Source organism: Tachypleus tridentatus, chromosome 9, assembly GCF_004210375.1.
Source record: "Tachypleus tridentatus isolate NWPU-2018 chromosome 9, ASM421037v1, whole genome shotgun sequence".
NCBI classification, from domain to species: domain Eukaryota; kingdom Metazoa; phylum Arthropoda; class Merostomata; order Xiphosura; family Limulidae; genus Tachypleus; species Tachypleus tridentatus.
Genome location: NC_134833.1, coordinates 83,314,598 through 83,336,388, shown reverse-complemented (window position 1 = coordinate 83,336,388; position 21,791 = coordinate 83,314,598). Strand labels below are relative to the sequence as shown.

The 21,791-nt window shown below is 33.1% G+C and overlaps 1 protein-coding gene across 4 annotated transcripts in view; it reads right to left on the bottom strand.

Moving 5' to 3' along the window:
* Nucleotides 1–21,572, bottom strand: part of LOC143225638 (uncharacterized) — a 61,954-nt gene extending 40,382 nt beyond the window's left edge. For 2 of the 4 annotated variants that reach the window (XM_076455420.1, XM_076455423.1), the window contains exons 1-5: nt 21,371–21,572; nt 5,179–5,279; nt 3,049–3,123; nt 1,465–1,572; nt 940–984 (exon numbers count right to left, since the gene is read on the bottom strand). In XM_076455420.1, coding sequence (XP_076311535.1) covers nt 940–984; nt 1,465–1,572; nt 3,049–3,123; nt 5,179–5,242 — 292 coding nt within the window. In that variant the 5' untranslated portion in view covers nt 5,243–5,279; nt 21,371–21,572. The remainder of the gene's footprint in view (nt 1–939; nt 985–1,464; nt 1,573–3,048; nt 3,124–5,178; nt 5,280–21,370) is intronic. The other 2 variants (XM_076455422.1, XM_076455421.1) reach the window with 2 other exon arrangements.
* Nucleotides 21,573–21,791: the final 219 nt, after the last annotated feature.

Below are 21,791 nucleotides of genomic sequence, written 5' to 3'. Positions count from 1 at the left end.
ACAAGTTTACCAGATTTACAATCATAACTACTTTAATAATTAATACTTTAGTTAAATTTATATTTAAAAATGTACATAACTTATAATTTTAAATCTGTTTTGACAAATTCCGTCTTATTCACTGAATATGTACAAGACTCTACAGCGTAAGAATAAACAATACGTTTGTTCATAAACATCAGTTGTATTGTCAGTACTGTTGTGTAAGCTTACATTTCTAGAAACTCCTCATGTCTATAAATGTAATCAATGCAATGAGTCAAGAAACAATATATATTATTGGAATGCTACAGTTGATGTACTATAAACTCAAAACCTATGACTGTGGCTATCACTTATTAATTATGAAACTACAGATATTTTGAGAAAGACAATTTATACATTTCAAACATTACAAACCATTGAACTTCAGTGGATTCACATCAGACATTAGTATTTCAATGAAAACATTATGTAACTTCATCAGTGGTAAACTCAACTAAGAATGCAGAGTTAGCTAGCTCCCCACTAAGTTAATTTTACCTATAAACTCAGAATTAATTCACTTATCATGAACCTTTGATAAAGTATCCAGTTCCAGACCAGACAAAAGACTCAATACTGTTTGTAAGTTTGTGAAACTTCTGCATGTGAATCATTATTTGTGAACCATTATTATAAATTGTATTATTGTTTTATATTAAAATATATTTGTATTAAAAAAGAAAATTGTGTGACTATATACCAAGATGGCAAGTATCATAAATTGGACACATGTCAACGTTTATTTAACTATAAATCTAAATTACAGTTTAACCCAGTGTTAAGCTATTTGAAATCATAATACATAACATAATAAATTGAGAGTCCATACAGAACAAATTGTAAAATGTAACAATTTCTTGAATTGTCTCAAAGTAATTTTTATATTATCAAATACACAAGTGAAAAGATTCTTACCTTTGAAAGTACCTCCATAAATGCTTTCCCCACCAGTGCCATTTCCTATTAACACCAATTATAAATACACATTACAGTCACAAAGAATGAATAAATACAAGTTATATTGTACTACTACTACGAGAGACTGAAACACCATATAGTTTCTTCTTTTATACTCTAATATCCAAACACTTTATAGTAAAAGCAGTTTTTGTATATTATTCTTTCATATAATTCAGTAATGTAGCAATATAAAATAACTAAGTCTTAAAGTTGTATTATCAAACCTTGCAATAATGCTGACAATTTGAAATGCAACACACTTGAACTGCATTTAAAACAATAAACACACACAGTATGGTATTTCCCAAGACTAAAACTACATATGTTATGGTATTTCCCAAGACTAAAACTACATATGTTATGGTATTTCCCAAGACTAAAACTACATATGTTATGGTATTTCCCAAGACTAAAACTACATATGTTATGGTATTTCCCAAGACTAAAACTACATATGTTACTCAAGATATTAAAACTTACCAGCAGAAATATCTCCACCCTGGACCATGAAATTCTTTACTACTCTGTGAAAAGGAGTCCCCTTGTAGTGGAGTGGCTTCTCTGTTGTTTTTCCTATTCCTTTTTCTCCTGCAAACAAATTTTTTTTTTTTAAATTTAATCAGCAAGTTTTTATTTGTATTCTAAAATTTACAAATGTAAAAACATTTTATACATAGCAATAGAAAAAAGATGTCATCATTTCTTGACTTAGCTATGAGATTAAGAGTGAATACAAGTGTTAAGAGCTAATTAGCAAGACAAAAAGTTTTTCATTGAAGGAAACATAAAATAGGGTACATAAAAATAATACAACATTCCATCAAACAAAATAACAAACATTGATACTATTTTGTTTTCTCTACAATAAAAAACAAAACTGGTTAATTCAGTACTATTATTTTCAATTGCATGCTGAAAGATTAACATAACATTATGGAAAAGTAATCAATGTGTTTTTATATGAATAGTTTGGGTTTTAATTCACAGTATTTTGGAGTCCAAATAACCTTAGCTGACATTTATCATCTAAACTATTAAAATTTAGGACTTTTGTTATATACAATAATCTGACAAATAATGTTTTGAAGTACCAATTGTAAGATGTGTTTGTTTTTCTTTTAGCAAAGCCACAACGGGCTATCTGCTGAGACTACCGAGGGGAATCAAACCCCTAATTTTAGTGTTGTAAATCCGTAGACTTACCGCTGTACTAGCAGGGGGCACAATTGTAAGATGAAAAGGAACAGCAATAGTTGTGATGATATGAAAAACCATGAACATATTCATTGCTGCTTTCTGCAGTATTTCAAATTATTAGTTTCAGCTTAGGTGGTAGAGAATTTTTCCAATGATCTAGAACTGCCAGATTCAAATCCAAGTGAAGGAATTAATATGAAATTAATACAATGAAAAGTACTTGTTTGGGTGTGATAATGATCTGAAGAAATGAATAAATCTGCTGCCAAACCTGAAGACATCTCAAAGAAATGTTGAAATAAAGCCCTGACAACTGGTATAAAAAGACCTATCCTTCCATCTGAAAATATGAATATCTACACTGTGTCACTGTCTATTATGCAAAAGGACCTATTGCAACAAAAGAAATAAAGAATCAGCTTTGGATCTGATATAACCACAATTTTTTTTCACACCAACTTCAATCTGAGAGGAAAACAAATTTCTCAACAAAAAAATAAAAAAGTCCTTGTATTTGAAAACCATTACACCACAATGTGCCACGTAAGAAAATACCAGCATTTATATGTTCCTACACGAATCCAACAGTAAGACCCTGGTGAATGGTAAAAAAAAAGATTTAATTTATAACTAACGATTGAATAGGGTTAAAGATTTTGTTAAAAGCTACATATTTTTAAAATTAATAAAACATATATAAGAACACTGAAGGGAATTTAACAATTCTATCCCTCAATTATAGCATGCAGAATTGATTAATTACTCACACAAACAGTAGTATGAATATATGAAGAATAAAAATGTTTATATGACTAAGGAAATATTTTTCATCACCAACAAACTAAATTATTAATAAATAAAACTTACCAGTACATAGAGCTCTGAAGTTTTCACAAGTTATTGGACAAACATCAGAGAATAATTCAAAAATAATTCTTCCAGCTAGAAAAATAAAAAATTATATTTAAAATAAATGTTCACTACTGGCTAAAAATTATTTAATTAGCCTTTTCACCATGGGCTCAGTCTCTGGGATTGACCTTATAACCTCTTTGCTTGGTATAGTTTTTATGCTGTTAATTTAAAATTACAAAGTGCATCTTCATGAAATTTGGCAGATTATCAGCAAACATTATAATGCAAAATTTGCATTTTTCATATGCAAAATATCAGATTCTTTTTATTAACTCTTAAGGTTTCTTAAGCAATGGTTTTTCATACCTTTTTTGCATGTTGGATAGGCAATATACAAAGTAATTTTCATGTTAAGATTAAAAATCATTTTATACACCACAAACATTTCAAATTTCATGTGCAAAATCCTTATAATGTTGAGATAGTTTCTCAAGAAAAAACTTCATATTTTATATCACTTTCACTAACAAATCTCTCTATAGGTTTAGTTGATTTGACAAATCTCATTACCACCATATAAATTTAAGAAATAAATATAGATGACTGTCATTCTAGAATTACTACATATATTAAGAGAAAAAAAAGTTTAAATTAAATAACTTGTATCTCATAACATTATACATCTATGTACATTATTCTTTACTATATTAACTTTTCAGCTGCACCTGGTTAAAATTAGAGGTTACAATGAAGAGGTGTATGTGTTCTCATGTTACAATATCCAATAATATAAAATTGACCTTAAATTATTACAAAGTGACCTATCTTGGCTGTTTTAGTGGACTAATATTTGGTAAAATTCAGCCACATTTCAATTATAAAGTGTGTGTGTGTGTGTGTGTGTGTGTGTGTGTGTGTACAGATTATTACTATTTACAAACAAGTTCTTAAACTTATTTTTCTTAACATATATAAAAATAAGTAATTGAGTAAAGCAAACAATTCTCTTGTAGTTACAAACTTTAAACTTATTACTGCTAGATATAGGTTGCTGAGCCTTTTTAAAAATTCATACATGGAGAACTTGAAACAAAACAGTAATAACCAGAAAATGATAAATTACAGTGCTGGTGCCATAGAATTGCACTAATTTATTAAGCTTAGTAATAAAGTTACATTTAGGTCTTAAAAATTTGAAACTTTAAGCAGACAAAAGACACCACCTGCCTCCTTGAAATCTTAGTTCAAAAGAACATGATAGCCTTTTACAGTTAAAAATGGCTGACAAAAACAAAAGGAGGCATTTGGGGCATTCAGAGCTGTTGATTGGTCATTCACATCATATCTTGCAGTGTATATAGGGCTATATCCAAAAATCAAAAAGGTTGGATTCAGTACATAAGCCATATTGCAGCAAAATAAAAATATACAAGGTTTTTATTTTATATTCTAGCTTGTGAATATTGGTAATTTAAGTTTGCAATTCATACAAAAATACAGATTTAGTTCTAGCATTGTGAAAACCACCCTCCACATACTTGAAAGTGTCTAGTTTATTCTAGCTAATGAGTGCTCTTAAGAATCAAGTAAATCATACTAGATTAGCTACTCATATCCTCCATAAGTATCCAATAAATTTATCTGCTTTTTTTGCTTAGCATTACTACCATATGCAACATTAAAATAATTCAATCACACTTGCAAAGTATAACTTTCAGATGAAGTAACCCTCCAGTACACCGAACATTTCAACATGGCTCTTTAAAGAGGAAAGTTTGTACTCCTCCATTTAAAGCAATATTAGAAGAAATACACACACACACACACACACTTATCAGTACATTTAGAACCACTGATATGAAAAGGGTAGATGAAAAAAACTATGAACATACAATAAAATTGTGGTAATATTTACATCCTGTTAGATGTTGCAGGCTCTTTTAGCACATGGGATATAGAGATATAGAGTGGTACTTAGAATAGCACTAAAATTACATGTTTATTCCTCAAGTTCCAAATTATTTAGTTTTCTTCTATTTAAATGCTATGTGTGTACGTCTTTGAAATATACACATGAAAATAAGTATGATATACTGCATATGTAAAAGTTTAAAAATAAGATCCTGTACAAATTCAACTTACCACTTTGTCCACCAATTTCTATGTCAAAGAAACATCTAGGACGATATTTTTTCTCTATAGTCATTTTTTCTTTTATTCAAAAGCCAGCTTCAGAGTACAAACTGAAAGACAGTATAAAATTAAGAATGTTTAACATGCCCTCTGAATTTCCCAGGAACACGTACTTACATTTAACTTTTTGGTTTACACCAATACTGCTTACCTTTTAGAGAGAGAAATTAAAGCCATTTGTTGTGGTCCACTTCAGTAAATGATTGAGGGCAGTCTGAAGCTGCCACTCAATATACCTCACCTTTGATGATCGACATAAGATGTGAAAGTCGTCGACATAGAATCTGTTTGCAACTGTGAGAGGGAGTTGTTCAGTGATGGAATTTATTTTTATACTGAAAAGTGTGACACTCAAAACAGCCCTGAGGGACTACCCTGGGTTGACTGGGCACATCTTTGCTGTTGGAAGGGGATTCCAGAGACTGATGACATGAACAAATGATTGTTTTGCATCTTTGGGTGGGAGAAGATGTATCAGAGGAAATGCCTGTACCCTGAACTAAAGAAAGTGGGTCTTGGGGTTTGTTGGAATGTATATAAAAGACAGAGATGGGTGTTGAAGTTGATTCATCAACATTTTTAACCATGGAGGTCAAAAGGATTTGTCTTGAGTATGATTATTCTTTTGGAGGCACAGAGAGATCTGTCTGAGGTCCCACTGTAGTTGTGGAATGAATTGCAGCAGCATATGTCCTAGAAGAAGCAGCGGACAACAACTTTCAAGCCTCAGGGAAAGTAATGTTATGAATCGTTTTTCAAATGCACATCAGGGAACCACAACATGCAATGAGGGTCTTTTCACACTCATAGGGTGAACCACAACGAACCTCTGACACTAGACACATTGGAGATGGTTTGGAATGTACAGCCATAGCCTGCAATTAAGATAACCTGCCTTGAGGGTAGCAGGTGGACATGGTGATGTAAATGTCAGAACGAGGATATTGGTTGGCATCATAATTCCATATTTGCAAGTGGAGATACCCCTCACTGCAGAAACTCCTTGAGTGGAGAAACCATCCAGAATCTCTGACTCAGGGATGTTCTTCAAATCCCTCTCAACAATAACTCCTTGTGATGACTTCAAAGTAGCACGAGATGTAACCTCAGTAGGTATATCCCCAATTGCCTTTGAATTCAAGGAGTTCACTGTGTTGAGATGCAGATGTTTCCACCAATATGTCACCAGTTCAAAGCTTCTTTACTGACTTTGGAGAGCCAGCAAGTCCCTCCAGTCCTTTCTAAATAAAAAGACATTTGCCCTAAAGGTTTGTCTGAAAGCAAATGTAGGATAAGAAAATGAGATATAACAGGTGGTACAGATGTTGAAGATTGCTGCTCAGAAACTTGAAGATGTGGTCACTTACCTATGGATTGTTTTTTCACTATTGTATTTAAGTTTTTATTTGGAGGATCCATAATAAAAAAAAGGAAAATTTCGGTGCCCACTGACCCTACCCACCATGGAACCTTATAAGGAGATGCACTACAATGTCAAACAAGGACACTGCAGCAATGCAGTGAGTACTATACCCAAACACCAGCATCAGATACAATGTCCACCACACGTGTCGAGAACTTCCAACACTGGTACTTGTTTGATCTAAGCCCAAGCGGACCAGCCAATTGACCCAAGGGGTGCTACCCCAAAGCCATCCATCTACAGGGATTCAAGGCCAAAGTGGTGTGTTAGGTATGGACCCCTCAACCACCAGGATCCTCTCCTCCCCTTCACAAGTCATCATGCACGGCAAACACATGGGTGGATGTTTAGATCCCAGAGGAGGTAAACTGAAAGAAAAGATCCTTTCCTGGGAGGTCCTCTCACCAAGTACAAAAATCCACACCAAGGGCGTTAACAGAGAGAGTTTGCAATGGACTTTTGTAGACATCTTATGGATGAAAGTATAAACAAGTACTAGATTGTAGAGGGCATTGCAGTTAGATGTTAGGTTATTAATTAGTATAGGTATAAAGGTGTTCCTTTATATTGGGTTTTTGATTTTAGTTGTTGTATAGTTATTATAAGCAATCATTTCAGCCTTTCACCCACTACTCTACTGGTACAGATATATTGACAATACAACTGCTGGATTCACATTTACACAACACTTAGTTTTTCCAATCACATTAACTTTACACACCCAAACATTAAGTTCATCTGTGAGCAGGAAAAAAACTAACCAAATAGCATTTCTCAACCACAAGATTATAAAAACTGATACACAACTGAAAACAGAAATCCACAGAAAAATCACCCATACTAAATTATACGAAAACTCAACATATTAGAATACCAAATAAACACAGCCACAACACCATGCTCACCTGATAAAATTAAGAATGAAATTAACAAAACATTTCATCAACATCAACAAATTTCCTCCAAAAACTGTTGTAAACAAATATACACACATCTAGATCAACACAATTAATAATAATAAATCCCAAATTACAACAAACTACAAAACCTTATATTGCTGCATACCATATATTCCTGACATCAGCAAAACAACACTTGGAGAAATCTTGTAACAAAACACAGGATTCCAGTAAACACTCAATTTATTCAAAAACCAGGTACAAAATTAAAGTCCATACTATGTAAAAACTACACTGACAAACACAACACCAACATAATTTATAAAACACAATGCAACAACTGTTCAACTTCTACGTTGGAAAAACAAGCAGAAAAATGAAAATAAGATTCAAAGAACATAAACATCTTCACACATTTTTGAATAATGCAAATCAAATAAACACAACATAACAATAGAAAACACCAAGATACTAAGTACAGAAACAAACAAATGCAAAATCATAGAAGCCCTACTTACACAGCAACTGAAACCAAATTTAAACCAATATAATAAACACCTTTATACTTACACTAATTAATAAACTAACATCTAACTGCAATGCCCCCTACAATCCCACAGTCATTTACATTCTCATCCCTAAAACGCGTGTTCAGCAACTATCAGTTGCAAACCCTTTGTTAACTTGAAGACAATCTAAGAAGGTCAAAACAATGTTCTGTACATTATTTTAATTAAAGTGGTAATACCCATACCAGCCATATTGAGAATAAAAGGTACACGTGTAACTGACTTACTAAAGTTACATATCCTATACATCAAATATGTTAAAAGCTAGAGCAAAGGCTAGAAGCATTAAACTTTCAGGTAATAGTATAGTGTACAGTATTAGTAGCACACATACAAATATGTACAGTAACAGTGATATACTATTAGAACCATTACTTAATAAAGCTGGTATTAAAACATGGCTTATAATTCTAAGTTTTACTCTATCTAGGTTTTAATTTCAAATAACAATAATCTTCCCTCCTCACTAAATCTCCTTTCACTCTTTACATGGCCTTTCAGTGTCCAACCAATTATGAACAGAACTATAAATAATAACAGGTTGAAATAAAAAATGTGAACCTCCTACTTTTTCAATTTGAGATAAAAGCTTCTTGAACTCATAAAGTCCCCACATCTTATCATAGCTTAGCTAGAAAGCCAGTTCAATTTGTATCAGACATTTTATTCTGGAGTGTGATAAATTGTGTGGTCTAAAGCTACATATTTTAAAGTTACATGTATTTTTATTTGAATAAATAACTTGGTAACATCACGAGAGAAGTTTTTGTTCCTTTGAATGCAAATAAATATAGGACAAGCATTTTACTTGCAACAGCTGGTTACTTATCTACCTCTGTGGTTAACTGCTTTTGATGGAGAATGATAGTTAACCCTTAAACAGCAGTCATCAACTGATGCTGCTTACTACAACATTCTCACTGTTTAAGGGTTAAACGTACCAGTGATAAAACAATAGAATTAAAAGAAAACGTGTACAAAGAGTAAATCTATAAAGATAAGATGGTCAATTTATCAAAACGATTGAAGACTGAAAAAAGTAATATTCATTTTTGATATTATTTTAAACTTTTCATTTCGCTAGACTTTGATGATTGTGTTACAGTTAGGATTAGATAGAATAACAGATGGAAAGTTTTTCTGAAAAACTTTTGATATATAGTTAGAAAATTCTAGATGTTATACAAATAAAATATGAAAGGTATCATCAATCTAAGAAAAAAACTTATCTTTCACTCAGGCTGATTCATTTAAAGCTCTTTTTAATGTACAAGCAATTCTCAAGTAGAAATGCTTTATACAAAATCTTGTATACTAAAAGCTTATCAAATATTAGGAAGATACACTTTACACACTATTAAATTTCATGCTGACTGATCAAAATGTTTATGCTCATGTATATGTAGTTATTAAAAGTTCAAATTATATTATCAGAAAAGTAATCAACTAATCAACATTAATTTCAGATTGTTACTATTTTCAACCATTCCAAATATCTAACCGATCAAAATACTGCTTTGTGCTTAAAACCAAATATAATCTATATTTATGTCCAATTTTAAGGCTCTGTGTTTTTTTTTTTATTTATTAAGTTGTTTAGTTTTCATGGGTTAAGTCTTGGGTAAGATTTCCATTGTCACCAAACCTGCTCCTCCTGTCTTTGTTACAACAAAGGTATTAAGGGTCTTTGCCACTACCATTAATTTTTAACTGCTAATTAGAAGGTAAAAAACTGGCCAGTAGCACCTGCCACTAACTAGTTTAATTTTTGTTCTTGTATGCACCATGGTTTGAGGAACACTGCATTATTTCAATAATTAAACTTAAGTGACTTGTGAAGCCATCAATCAATGAATTAATTAATAAGCAAATACCATTGATTTGATACTGGTGGCCCCTTAAGAAAATTCTAGATATTTCAACCTACACTTTTGCAGATATAAAGTTTACAACAACTTCCTATCTGCTGCTGTAGTGTTTTCAACATTTAGAATAATAAGAGACAGAGAAGACTGATTATTTGGTCTTCATTTATAAGTATTACAGTACAAAAATATTTAAAAAATAACAACCTTTTAAGTAATGGTAAAAATGTTCTAATTTTGATACTTAATTTTTTTTACAATTTTCTTTCACTTATTCAAAAATACCATAATACTAGTCTTCATACTTATATCAGTTTAAGATAATTTACCTTAATGTTCTAATATGTAACAAGAAAATCAATAAAAACATTTAAAATTACAGACCATTTGTTAACTATCTGTCCAACTTATCAACTGCTCCAAGTCATTCCATAATAGACCTGGAAGACTAGCTTTATTAAAATACATTACTACCTATGAGAAAAGATTCCACTCACTAATGTTACATGAAATAATCCATTAATTAAAATTACAAATGACACAGGATCTCTTATCCCAATCAGAGGCAGTGTTTTTGATGGCAGGTCAAGAAACAAGAAATTCCAGTAATTTTTGTTGAAGGTATTGGACATAATATTGGGAAGTCTAAAATATGCTTTATCCAAATATGTGATTGATATGATGGTAACATATTTCAGTTACAAGTTATGAGCAGTCAAAGAGAGACAAGAGTTTGACTGACCATGCCATCTTACCAGCAAGGATCACATATATGAATTATCTCTTTTCTAATTCTCCAATCAAGTTATGCAACTTATCTTCATTGTCTATTTGAAGTTGGAGTTGTCATTCTTTTGATCCAACAAAAGGCTGCTACTATTGTCCCTGCTGTCCTTGTCAGCACTAAAACTACTTTCGAGTGCAACACAGCATCCTTTGAGTTTGATAGATGGATTTATCTTAACACAGCTCAAATCCACTGAGATCATATCTACAACATATAGATTGTAACACCTAGAAACCTAGAACATGCAGGTGAGCAACTGAATAATGTTTACTGATGATACACATAAGAGTTCCAATCATAGTCAGCAGAATTTGAAGCTATTTGTTGAACATGTTTGATTCTGTTCTGAAAAACTATTGCAAGGTAACAGATGTTTCACATAGTGGGTCCCATTGTCTATACAATAATCAGTACTGTTATTAACTTGTGTTTCTACTGATGATGTGGCCAGTCACAACTAATAAATCAATATTAGTGTTTTCAGTACTGTTTTTATTTACATGATTGTCAAAGAAATGATAAATTAATCAAAATTAAAGTTCTCAATTACTTACTGTATTAGATTATTTCAACTATCCAAGTTATTGACACATTACCATTAAGTTTAAGCCCAAAGCTAAATAATATTAGGTGTGTATAGAGAGATGCTTCACGATTTGTGTCAAGTTCAATTCCCATTGTCACTAAAATGATTTCTTCCAGTTTTTGTTGCTGCAGTTACTGTGTATACTAACTAGAAAAAATACAACTTGTTAGTAACATCCACTGCAAACTGTCTGACATGTAAGCTTACTGTCTTTTTTATTTTACGCTGTTATATTTCTAATTTTGATCCCAGTCACGAAAAACTGACCCCTCTAGGCACAGTACCAAATTTTGAAATATTGTCTCAAAAGGTACTAATTAGTAAAATGAAGTACTTGACTCTACTATTCCAAATCTTTTTACAGATTTGAAAGTTAAGTATGAAAAAAAATATAGCTGTATGAACATTCAAAGGTAAGCAAGATCTACAAATGCTAGTCTCCTTTCTTTCTACATTTATGTTCCAAGCAAGGTATTTTACAGATTTCACTTATCAGTATATTTTCAGAATCAGAAGCTTTTCAGTGAATTATTGGATTACAGTTACATAATCTGGTGACTCCAATCTATTTTTCAACTCTGACATTTTACCCCCCAATATTTGAGTAAGGTATTCATGATCAGGGGGATCTTGTAATTGTTTAACTGTATTTTTCAATACTGTATAAACAAGTGCTGATGTTTTTTTAAAGAAATTATAATGGCCTTACAGTAGGAGACTCAGTGGGGTCACATTTTCCCATCATGTCCCTTCCAACTAATTAATAACTATTAGTAGGTGCAGATAAAAAAAAAAATCCATTTCTTTCAGAAGTTAATTTTAAAAAGCCATATAGTAATTAAAAAAATTACCTATGTGTTTGTTCAATTAAACTGTCAAATACAACAATTCTTGATTTTTATTCACAAATATCAGTACCATTCATTGAATACCTTGCATTTATTTTTGCACACATTGAAAATCAATTTCCAATAATGAAATTATTAAATTAATTTACATATTAAGCAGGCCTACAATTAACTGTTTCAGTTTAAAAGCTTTATTAATAACATTTTCAGCTTAAGGTTGATTACTGTTATATAAAAACATCTGTTTCACAGTATCATGAAGTAGTATGCTTATTTTCCTCAACAAAAATTCCATAGTATTATTACAATAATTTTCTAGAAACCTGAGAGAACAAACCAATATACTATTAGTCACAGTTTCAGGTTGCTATAGGTTCTGTATTCTTTTGCATGTATAATATATTTTCATGTACAACAGTTCAGAATGGACAAATGAGCTTACTCCTAAATTACTGTACCTGAGAACAGTATTTTGATAGCTTTTTATATATTTTCGTCAAAAATTCTGTATGTTAATTCTAATAGTTAAGTCAAAAACACATTAAAATTGACATTTTCCTTTTCCGAGATTTATTTAGTGAAATTCATGAATAAAAAAGTACATATTTTCATTTCTGCACAGCTGCAAAGTTTTGGCTACAAATTAAATTTTAATTTCTTCTATAATTTTTACATCCATCCCATATAATAACTACTTTTGTTAAGAATTTATCACATCTTCAGAATATATCCACTTCCTCACTTTCAAGAGTTTTGCTTAGTTTTTATATAGTCTTTGCCTGAAACCTTGCTATGGGGCCATGTCATGTGGTTTGACAAATGACTAATTAAAAACAACTATAAAGGTTGGTTGGTTTGGTGTTTTATGGCACAAGGAAGCTTGGCTGTCTGCACCAAACATCTGGTATAAAATTTAAATTAAAGTAAATTTATTAAAATTGATAAAAGGAAATTAAGGTAAAAATCAAAGTTAAAAAAAAACAAAGCATTAAATCCAATTTTTACATCTGGTCTACAGCAGTAAAAGAAAAACTACAGCAATACAACTTGTAAAGAACTCTCTGTATCATAATTGTATTTATCATGACTGGTCAGAATGACTTATGGGTAAGTTCAAAAAACCACCGTTAATCACCTGAAGTTGGCTTTTCCAGTCCTAGTTCCGAGTTATTTGACGTTATGGCCATTTTCTAATTTCAAATCAAACAGAATGGACTTTGATTCTTAAAAGGGAATCACATTAAAAAAGGTCTAATGTATAAATTAAAAACTTAAATAGCAATAAAAAGATGAATGGGATTTAAGAAACTAAAAATGTTTCTAAAGTGAAACCATCACCAATATCACTGTCTTATGTTATGGATAAACCTTGGAATAAAAAATGTTTAAAATGGTGCCATTGTTGAGAGTCATAGCAACAGCAAGACAGTAAAATTGGCTTATTGTGACTGGAGTGTCACACAAACACATTGGTGCATCAGTCCCAGATAAAAGAAAAAAACAATGAGTTAAAAACTGTGACCAATACATAGTATAGTTAGAATAACTTCCTCTTTCCAATCCTTACAGAAGCAAGATGGCCAAGGTCCAATATAGGGTTTTATTTAAAAAAAGTTTGTCTTAACATTGCTTACTCCAAGTCAATTGTCATGGAGAAGAGCCTTGAATACAGAATCATAGTCCATGTATGGAACATGGCACAGCAGATAGATTAAGATGCAGTGTCGGCAAGCTCGTTCCCACAAATACCAAAGTGGTTTGGTATCCAGAAAAACTGGATAGAAGTAGATGTTGAAGAGAAATGGGCCAGTCAGTTTTGAATACCATCGACAACAAGGTGTACACTAACGTGAAGCGAGTCACTCTAAATAGTGTTGTTTGAGTACTAATTAGCTTCTATGTGATATAGGGCAAGAGAAATGGCACAGAGTCCAGCAGTGAACACAGAAACTGTAGAGGGGATTCTGCATGCAACCACCAAATCACGACAGAACCCATATAGTCACCTGATTTTGAACCATCTGTATAAATAAGAATGAAAGAAAGGTTCGAAAGATTTTCAGCAAATAACAGACAGTATTTCCAAGCAGGAGTGTCTGCTTTTCTCAGACGACTTAAAGATAGGTCACATCTGGGTACTGTAATAAGACATGGTGGGATGGGCTGACCAGTAGATACAGTAATGTTATCCAAGGACAGACCCAATTAATCCAACTGACCCTGGACATGAAGTCGAAAAGGAGTAATGGCAGAATGTCTGTTCTGAAAAAGTATGATCCACCGAGGAAGGAAAATACAACCCCAGATGGGATGCTTTGGTAAGAAACGAAGTTTCAAAGCATATGTAAAAACAGTTGCAAACAGCAGAGGTGCAAAGAAGGTTCACAAGAATCTGTGTATAAGCTCTGAACTGGGGAAGTGCAGAAAGCCCACGATATATATTTAGCATAGAACATCAATCCACTCCTCAAGTGGTGGAAGAGAGGACATGGAGGATGTTCAGTGCTCTTGTACATTTGACCTGTAGCTGCTTTATGTGTGGTATTAATGTCAGCTGATGGTCAAAGTCCCAAAAACTTTGTCTCAGGGACAACAGACAGCACAACTTCACCTATACAGAGTTCAGGATCAGGGTGAATATCCCATTTGCAGCAAAAGTGCATGCAAACTATTTTAGAGAGAGAGAAGTTAAATCTGTTTGCTGTGGTCCACTTCAGTAAACGATTGAGGGCAGTTTGTAGCTACCACTCAATACACCTCATGTTCAATGACTGACATGAGATGTGAAAGTCGTCAACATAGAGCCTGTTTGCAACAGTGAGAGAGAGTTGTTCAGTGATGGCATTAATCTTTATAATGAAAAGCGTGACAGTCAAAACACAGCCCTGAGGGAAAGTATCGAACCCACACCAACTTGGAATCTCCTGTCCATTAAATAAAAATTTTAATAAAAATGGATCAATGGACACGTAACCCATATACATAGAGGTCTTGCAAAATGCCAAACCTCCATGTCCTATCATAAGCCTTCTCTGATTGATGTTTCAAGTCAAATCAGGTGGTCCATGGTGAAGAGCTGTTGTTGGAACCCACACTGGGTAGGTGAGAAGAGGCTGTTTGATTCGAGGTACCAAACAAGACAAGCATTAACTATACTCTCTAAGGTCTTACAGGTACAGCTTGTCAAAGCAATTACACGGTACTTTAAAGGGATCTTGGGATCCTTCCCAGGCTTAGAGAAAGGTATGACAATAGCCTGGTAGCTGGCATTAGGAAAAACTTTCTCCAGTCAAATCCAGTTAAAGACAATCAGAAGAATAGCAAGAGAAGCAGGATTTTGATGGCACAGCATTTCATAGTGTACATCATCTGGTCCAACTTATGTACTGGAAGACTAATGAAGGACCAGTTTTATTTCCATCAGTATAAAGGGACGATTATAGTCATAAAGACAATCAGCTCGAAAGGAAAGAGGTGATTGCTCTGCCCAAGTCTTGATGGCCAAGTAGGTGGAGGAAGAGGAAGAAGTGCTAGATACCCAGCAAATGCTTTCACCTAGAGTATCAGCAATGCTCTGGGTATCAGTTACTTCCTGCCCATCAGAGAGCAAGATTGAGAGAGAAATTATATCTCCCACTGACCTTTTGAATCTTGTCCCATATGACTATGGAACTGGTGGTGGAAGATATGCTGGTTGTGAACTTAATCTGAGATTCCTTGTCACTTTGAAACCTTACCCACCGAGCATGTGCACAGGTCTGCTGAAAAGCAATGTTGTGCCTGTGTGTGGAATACTTATGAAAAGTATCCCACGCCTGTTTTGAGCCATGCTACATGGCAGGCAGGATTCCGCCACAAATCCATCACCATGTCGAAGATTTAAGAATACACTGAGCAGCTGCTTGTATAATACAGTCAGTTACTGCTGTCACACAGTTGTCTATTGATGACTCACAGATGATGGTAGGACCAAGTTCTGGGAGAGCAGTGAAAGAGAGCCAGTTTGCCTAATCCAGCTTCTATTGGGGCATGCAGGTCAGGTGGCACTGACTATGGCCAGTCTCTCTTAAAATTATAGGAAAATGACCACTGCCTCGTGGATTATTGTCAGCCCCCCAAGAAAAATCGGAGAATAATGAAGGGGGCAAAGGACTGACTAGGTGCATGAAAATACATAGAATAACCAATATTGAAAAGAGAAAGGTTGTGATCAGAGAGCATACGCTCTACGGAGTGAATCCTCCTATCAATAATCAGCACTTCCCCAGAGGGGATGATGTCTGTTAAAGGGAGATGGCAACTGTTCAATGAGAGCATCAAGGTATGTTTGACCATATGTCTCTCCAGGTGACAGGTAGACAGAACAACAGTGATGGTATGACACAAGGAAACATGGATGGCTACGGTCTCCAAGTGTGTGTCGAGTGGCAAAAACAGGGTGAGCACATGCTGATCAACCAACAGTGCCACCCTTTCATGCACTCAACCATCATACAGCCTATCATATCTCTACAAAGAAAACTGCTGAAAGTGACTGTATCAGAAGGTTTCAGAAGTGTTTCCTTGCAGGAAAGATATACAGGATGGTAAGAGGCAATCATGGTTCTCGATGGTTCCACTGTATCAAGGTGGCCATTTTTATTTGTGTAGATGAATTAGGCAGAGAATCTTTCTGTTTATGACTCCATTCTTTACTATCTTTATTCGAGGGGGTCTCTTGACCTCCATGGATCCTGCTGTGGGTCAATTGGGCAGGTCTTTGTTGTTGAAAGAGGATTCCAGCGACTGAGGACATGAACAAATGATTATTTTGCATCTTGGGATGGGAGAAAAAATGTATCCGAGGAAATGCTTGTATGCAGAACCAAAGGAAGTAGATCTTGGGATTTGTTGGAATGTATACAAGGGACAGAGATGTGTGCTGAAGTTGATTCATCATCTTTTTTTAACCATGAAGATCAAAAGACTTTTCATTTGGTTTGAGAATGATTCTTTTGGAGGCACAGAAAGATCTGCCTGCACTCCCACTGTAGTTGTGGAATGAAGTGCAGCAGCATATGTCCAAGATGAAGTAGTGGACAGCAACTTTCGAGCCTCAGGGTAAGTAATGTTATGACATTTTCAAAAGCTGCACCTCTTTTTCTTCCAACCATTTAGGGCAAGAACAAAAGTAGGACAGGTGAGAGCCATTGCAATTGATGCAATGAGGATCCCTTTCACACTTGTAAGCATTGTGGTCAATGCCTTTGCCACCGCAAAGGGCACACATAAAGGAACCACAACATGACATCTTTGAGTGACCAATCCACTTACACTGGAAACATCTGAGAGGGTTTGCATTGTATGGCCTTACCATGCATTTAAGATAACCTGCCTTGATGGTAGCAGGTGGACGTAGTGATGTAAATGTGAGAACAAGAATATTGGTCGGCATCGTAATTCCATCTTTGCAAGTGGAGATACCATTCACTGCAGAAACTACTTGGGTGGAGAAACCAGCATGAATCTCTGACTCGAGGATATTCTTAAATCCCTCTCAACAATAACTCCTTGTGATGAATTCAAAGTAGCATGAAATGTAACCTCAATAGGTATATCCCCAATTGCCTTTGAATGCAAGAGTTTACTATGTTGAGATGTGGATGTTTCCACCAATATGTAACTAGATCAAAGTTTCTTTACTGACTCTGGAGAGCAGGCAAGTCCCTCTAGTCCCTTCTGAATGAAAAAGGGAGAAATATACCCTAAAGGTTTGTCTGAAAGAGAATGTAATGCAAAAAAATGAGGCACATCAAGTGTTACAGAATTTGAAGACTGCTACTCAGAATCTTCAAAGATATGGTCATTTATCTATAAACTATTTTTTCACTATTTAAATTTATGTTTTTATTTGGAGGATCCATAATAAAAAGGATTATTTCAGTGCCCACTGATCCCCATCCTACTAAGCCCTACGAGGAAATGCACTACAATGCCAAACAAGGACACTGCAGCAACACCAGGGTTTTGTGAGCACTATACCCAAACACCAGCATCAGATACAATGTCCACAACAGCTGTAGAAAACATCCAACACTGGTACTTGGTTGATCCTAGCCCACGTATATTAGCAGATTGACCCAAGGGGGTCACCCCAAGGCTGCCCATCTACAGGAATTCAAGGCCAAGGTGGTGTGTTAGCTTTGGACCCCTCAACCACCAGGATACTCTCCTTCCCTTCATGGGTCACCATGCACGGCAAACACGTGGGTGGATGTTTAGATCCCAGAGGAGGTTAACTGAAAGAACAGAATCTTCCCTGGGAGATCCCTCACCACGTACAGAAATCCACAACGAGGGAGCTATAAAGGAAGTTTAAACATAATTGAATAAAGCAAGAACCGACCATCGCATATTAACAGAGTAAATATACAAGTTTTTATGTTTTCTGTAAATGTTCCTTTTTTGTGCACTGTAAAGGTATTAGAAGAAGTTAAATTACATTTTTACAAGTCACTGAAAATCTCTTTATTGAGAAGACAACAGATAATTAAAAATTTTAAAAATGTGCAGTATGAAAAGATATCACGACTGGAGATTGCTTAAGGTTTAGTAATATCCTTTGGATGTTTCATTCTCTCAAATTTTGTCAGTTTTACTCAGACATGTACTTTCATTAAGTTGCAATATTTGTAAAGATTCTTTCTTACTTACAAAACAAAACTGTCTTCACACTCACTCAACAGTAAACTTGTCTGAATGGATGACAATATTTTTGAAGCCATCCTATTCAAATAACTCAAATACAATTACTAACTGGCTACTTTATTATTTGTAATTGCAATCAAAGTTTTGAAAGAAACATTTATTCCTATCAGTGAGAATAAAAGGCATTTTATTTATACAATTATTGCTTCATTGAATTTACAATCATCAGTATATGGTTAATGCACATTGAAAAATAAATATAATGACTATGTTTTGGCAATATTAATAGAACAAGCAATTCATTTGCTATGTAGGATATGTACATAACATTTGTGGGAAGATATTTTTTTTATAAGACAAAAAATGTATATTTTCCAGAACTTCCAAATAGCAACCTGAAAACGTTATCATGAAATAAAAGGTAATTTAAAAATTACTGAAAAAAGAAAGAAAAGAAAACAAATATTAATACATATTGTTTCTATGAATTATAGAGGGTGTAGTACTAATCAGCAGACCATTGAATGCCTGATCAGCAAATACCATACCCAGTTCTAGTCATAACATTCAATATTTGTCTTCATACAAATACTTTAAATTGTAATAATATCTAATTGTATTAAAAACCTATAAAACTTTCAACAAAAACTAACAAATCCCAGACTTTTTTTTCACCTCTGATCCTGGCCAGTGAGAAGCCTGTGGTTATGGAAAAGATACTGTATTAAATTAGTTGTCGCAAAAATAATCAAATTAATAGTTCTGATTTTTATCCATCATTCCAACTATTCATCTCTCAAGCGAGAATAACAGATTAGCTGAATTTGCAGTATTTCGACAACATAAACAGTAGCTATGATAAAAATAGTAATAATCAGAAACTATCTGAATATTTTCATGAGATGTGACACTACTCAATATTCCATATAGATGCATGGTCATTTTGATCAACCTTACAACTGCCAGGTAACCAAAAATGTATACACAACTTTTGATGCAATATCTTTTAATACAAACTTCATGAACATTTACAAACTATTAATACATGTTAAGAGTTCTTTTCTGCACAAAATTTTTTTATTATTTTCTCTAAAGATTTGTCTAAATTGATGAATGCTAAATGATTTTCACTTTAACATTAAAATACTATTTTTCATCTTAACAATTCCATTTTCAACTCCATAGCCTCTAGAATCTCCTAAACAAGAAAATATTCTTTTTCTCTGTAAAACTTTGTATTTTACTTTCCTTACCCTAACATTTATCCAATACTAACTTTGTAAACACAAAAGATGAAATAAATCTAAATGACCATTTATTTTCTAAAATAACTGCATATTATAATAGAAAATTACAATTATTTATCTTATACAGTAGCAGGCTCAAAACAGTTTATATCTCTGCACTTTACTGTACTGTTTTATTCTGAACAAACCACAGTTACTAAACATGTAACACATTACAGATTTATAAATGGATTGTACAAAAGTGATAACCTAATTTCAACTTAATCTAGTTCACACAGTCATCATTCATGTAATCCATTAATATGACGTTTCAATATCCCAGCTGGTCTAATGGAATACTGGTAATAGACAAAAACGATGGCTACTGATATAGAATATACTGTGGATGACACACTGTTATAAATTATTCCTTAGTTCATTTTAAAGTTCGATTAAACTGGTGGGATATTCAAGTTTAAACCAACACAATATGTAGTAGATTAAACTAATTATAGTTTTGTTAAAAAAAATCACAAAGTAACACTTGTGCTCTGTTAAAACAGTGCTAACACAACTTCGTACGTTAAATAAAATTAAAAATAGTTTATTGTTTTCTTAAACTACATGCATATTTAAACCAGAAGACAAATGTTAATGAAAAGCACTTTATAATCTTGAACTAGTGTATTAAACTAAGTGGTAATATAGTTAGTATAGAACTACACATACAATTGTACTGAAGTTTTATATTTTATGAAATGATTCTTTTATTTAAATTTTACTACTTTTAGTAAGATAATTAGTGATAATTTAAACAATGCTTTAACATGAATTTGAAATACAAGGTGGGTCACTAAGATCAATTAAGAAACACGGCACTTAAATGTTCTTCTATACTACAGTAAGTCTTACACATATAGCCAAAATAAAATTCAAGCAAAAACAAAGCTATATACATGTGGCAAAATATATCAAATGTAACTACACTGCACAAAATGAATTTTAAAATTTCAAGTTTTGGCAATAAAGTTTGGGTAGAAATATCTGTATGTAAGTTTTACGTCAATGATTTTTTTTTGTTATATTCGCTAATAGTTAACAACGTAAATTGTTTACTATCTTCCAGTGATAAAACGTTTATATGTAGGTTGTATGTAAGCTTTAGCAGTTTAGGCTTAATACAGACTTACTTTTTAGGCCTACTAAAAATAGTAAAATATAATAATACAAACGAAACAAAGTAACGCGTACCTTTTGTTACCGAAGTTAACTTACCACTGATATCGACCTATCTAATGCTTTTAATAATTTTTTAAATCTTTTTCTCGATACAGATTTACGAGATATACAAAAGAAATATTAATACCTAATCACCACCAACTCGAATTATTCACAACTAAACCTACCCGATCAAGCGCATGGAAACCTTAACATTAACAAAATGAACGTCATCGACCAGTTTAACCTCTAACGACAAATACCTAACAACACAATAAAACAAATATAAACCTACAGAAATAATAATGTCCAGAGTAATTGTATTACAATTATTAGGCATTAGTTTGATTAAAAATAATAATAAAATATGCACTTTAAAAAGTATGCAGAGCTATGCATTAAATATTATTATAACAACTGACTTAAGCTTGGAAATATGAAATCTATAGAATAA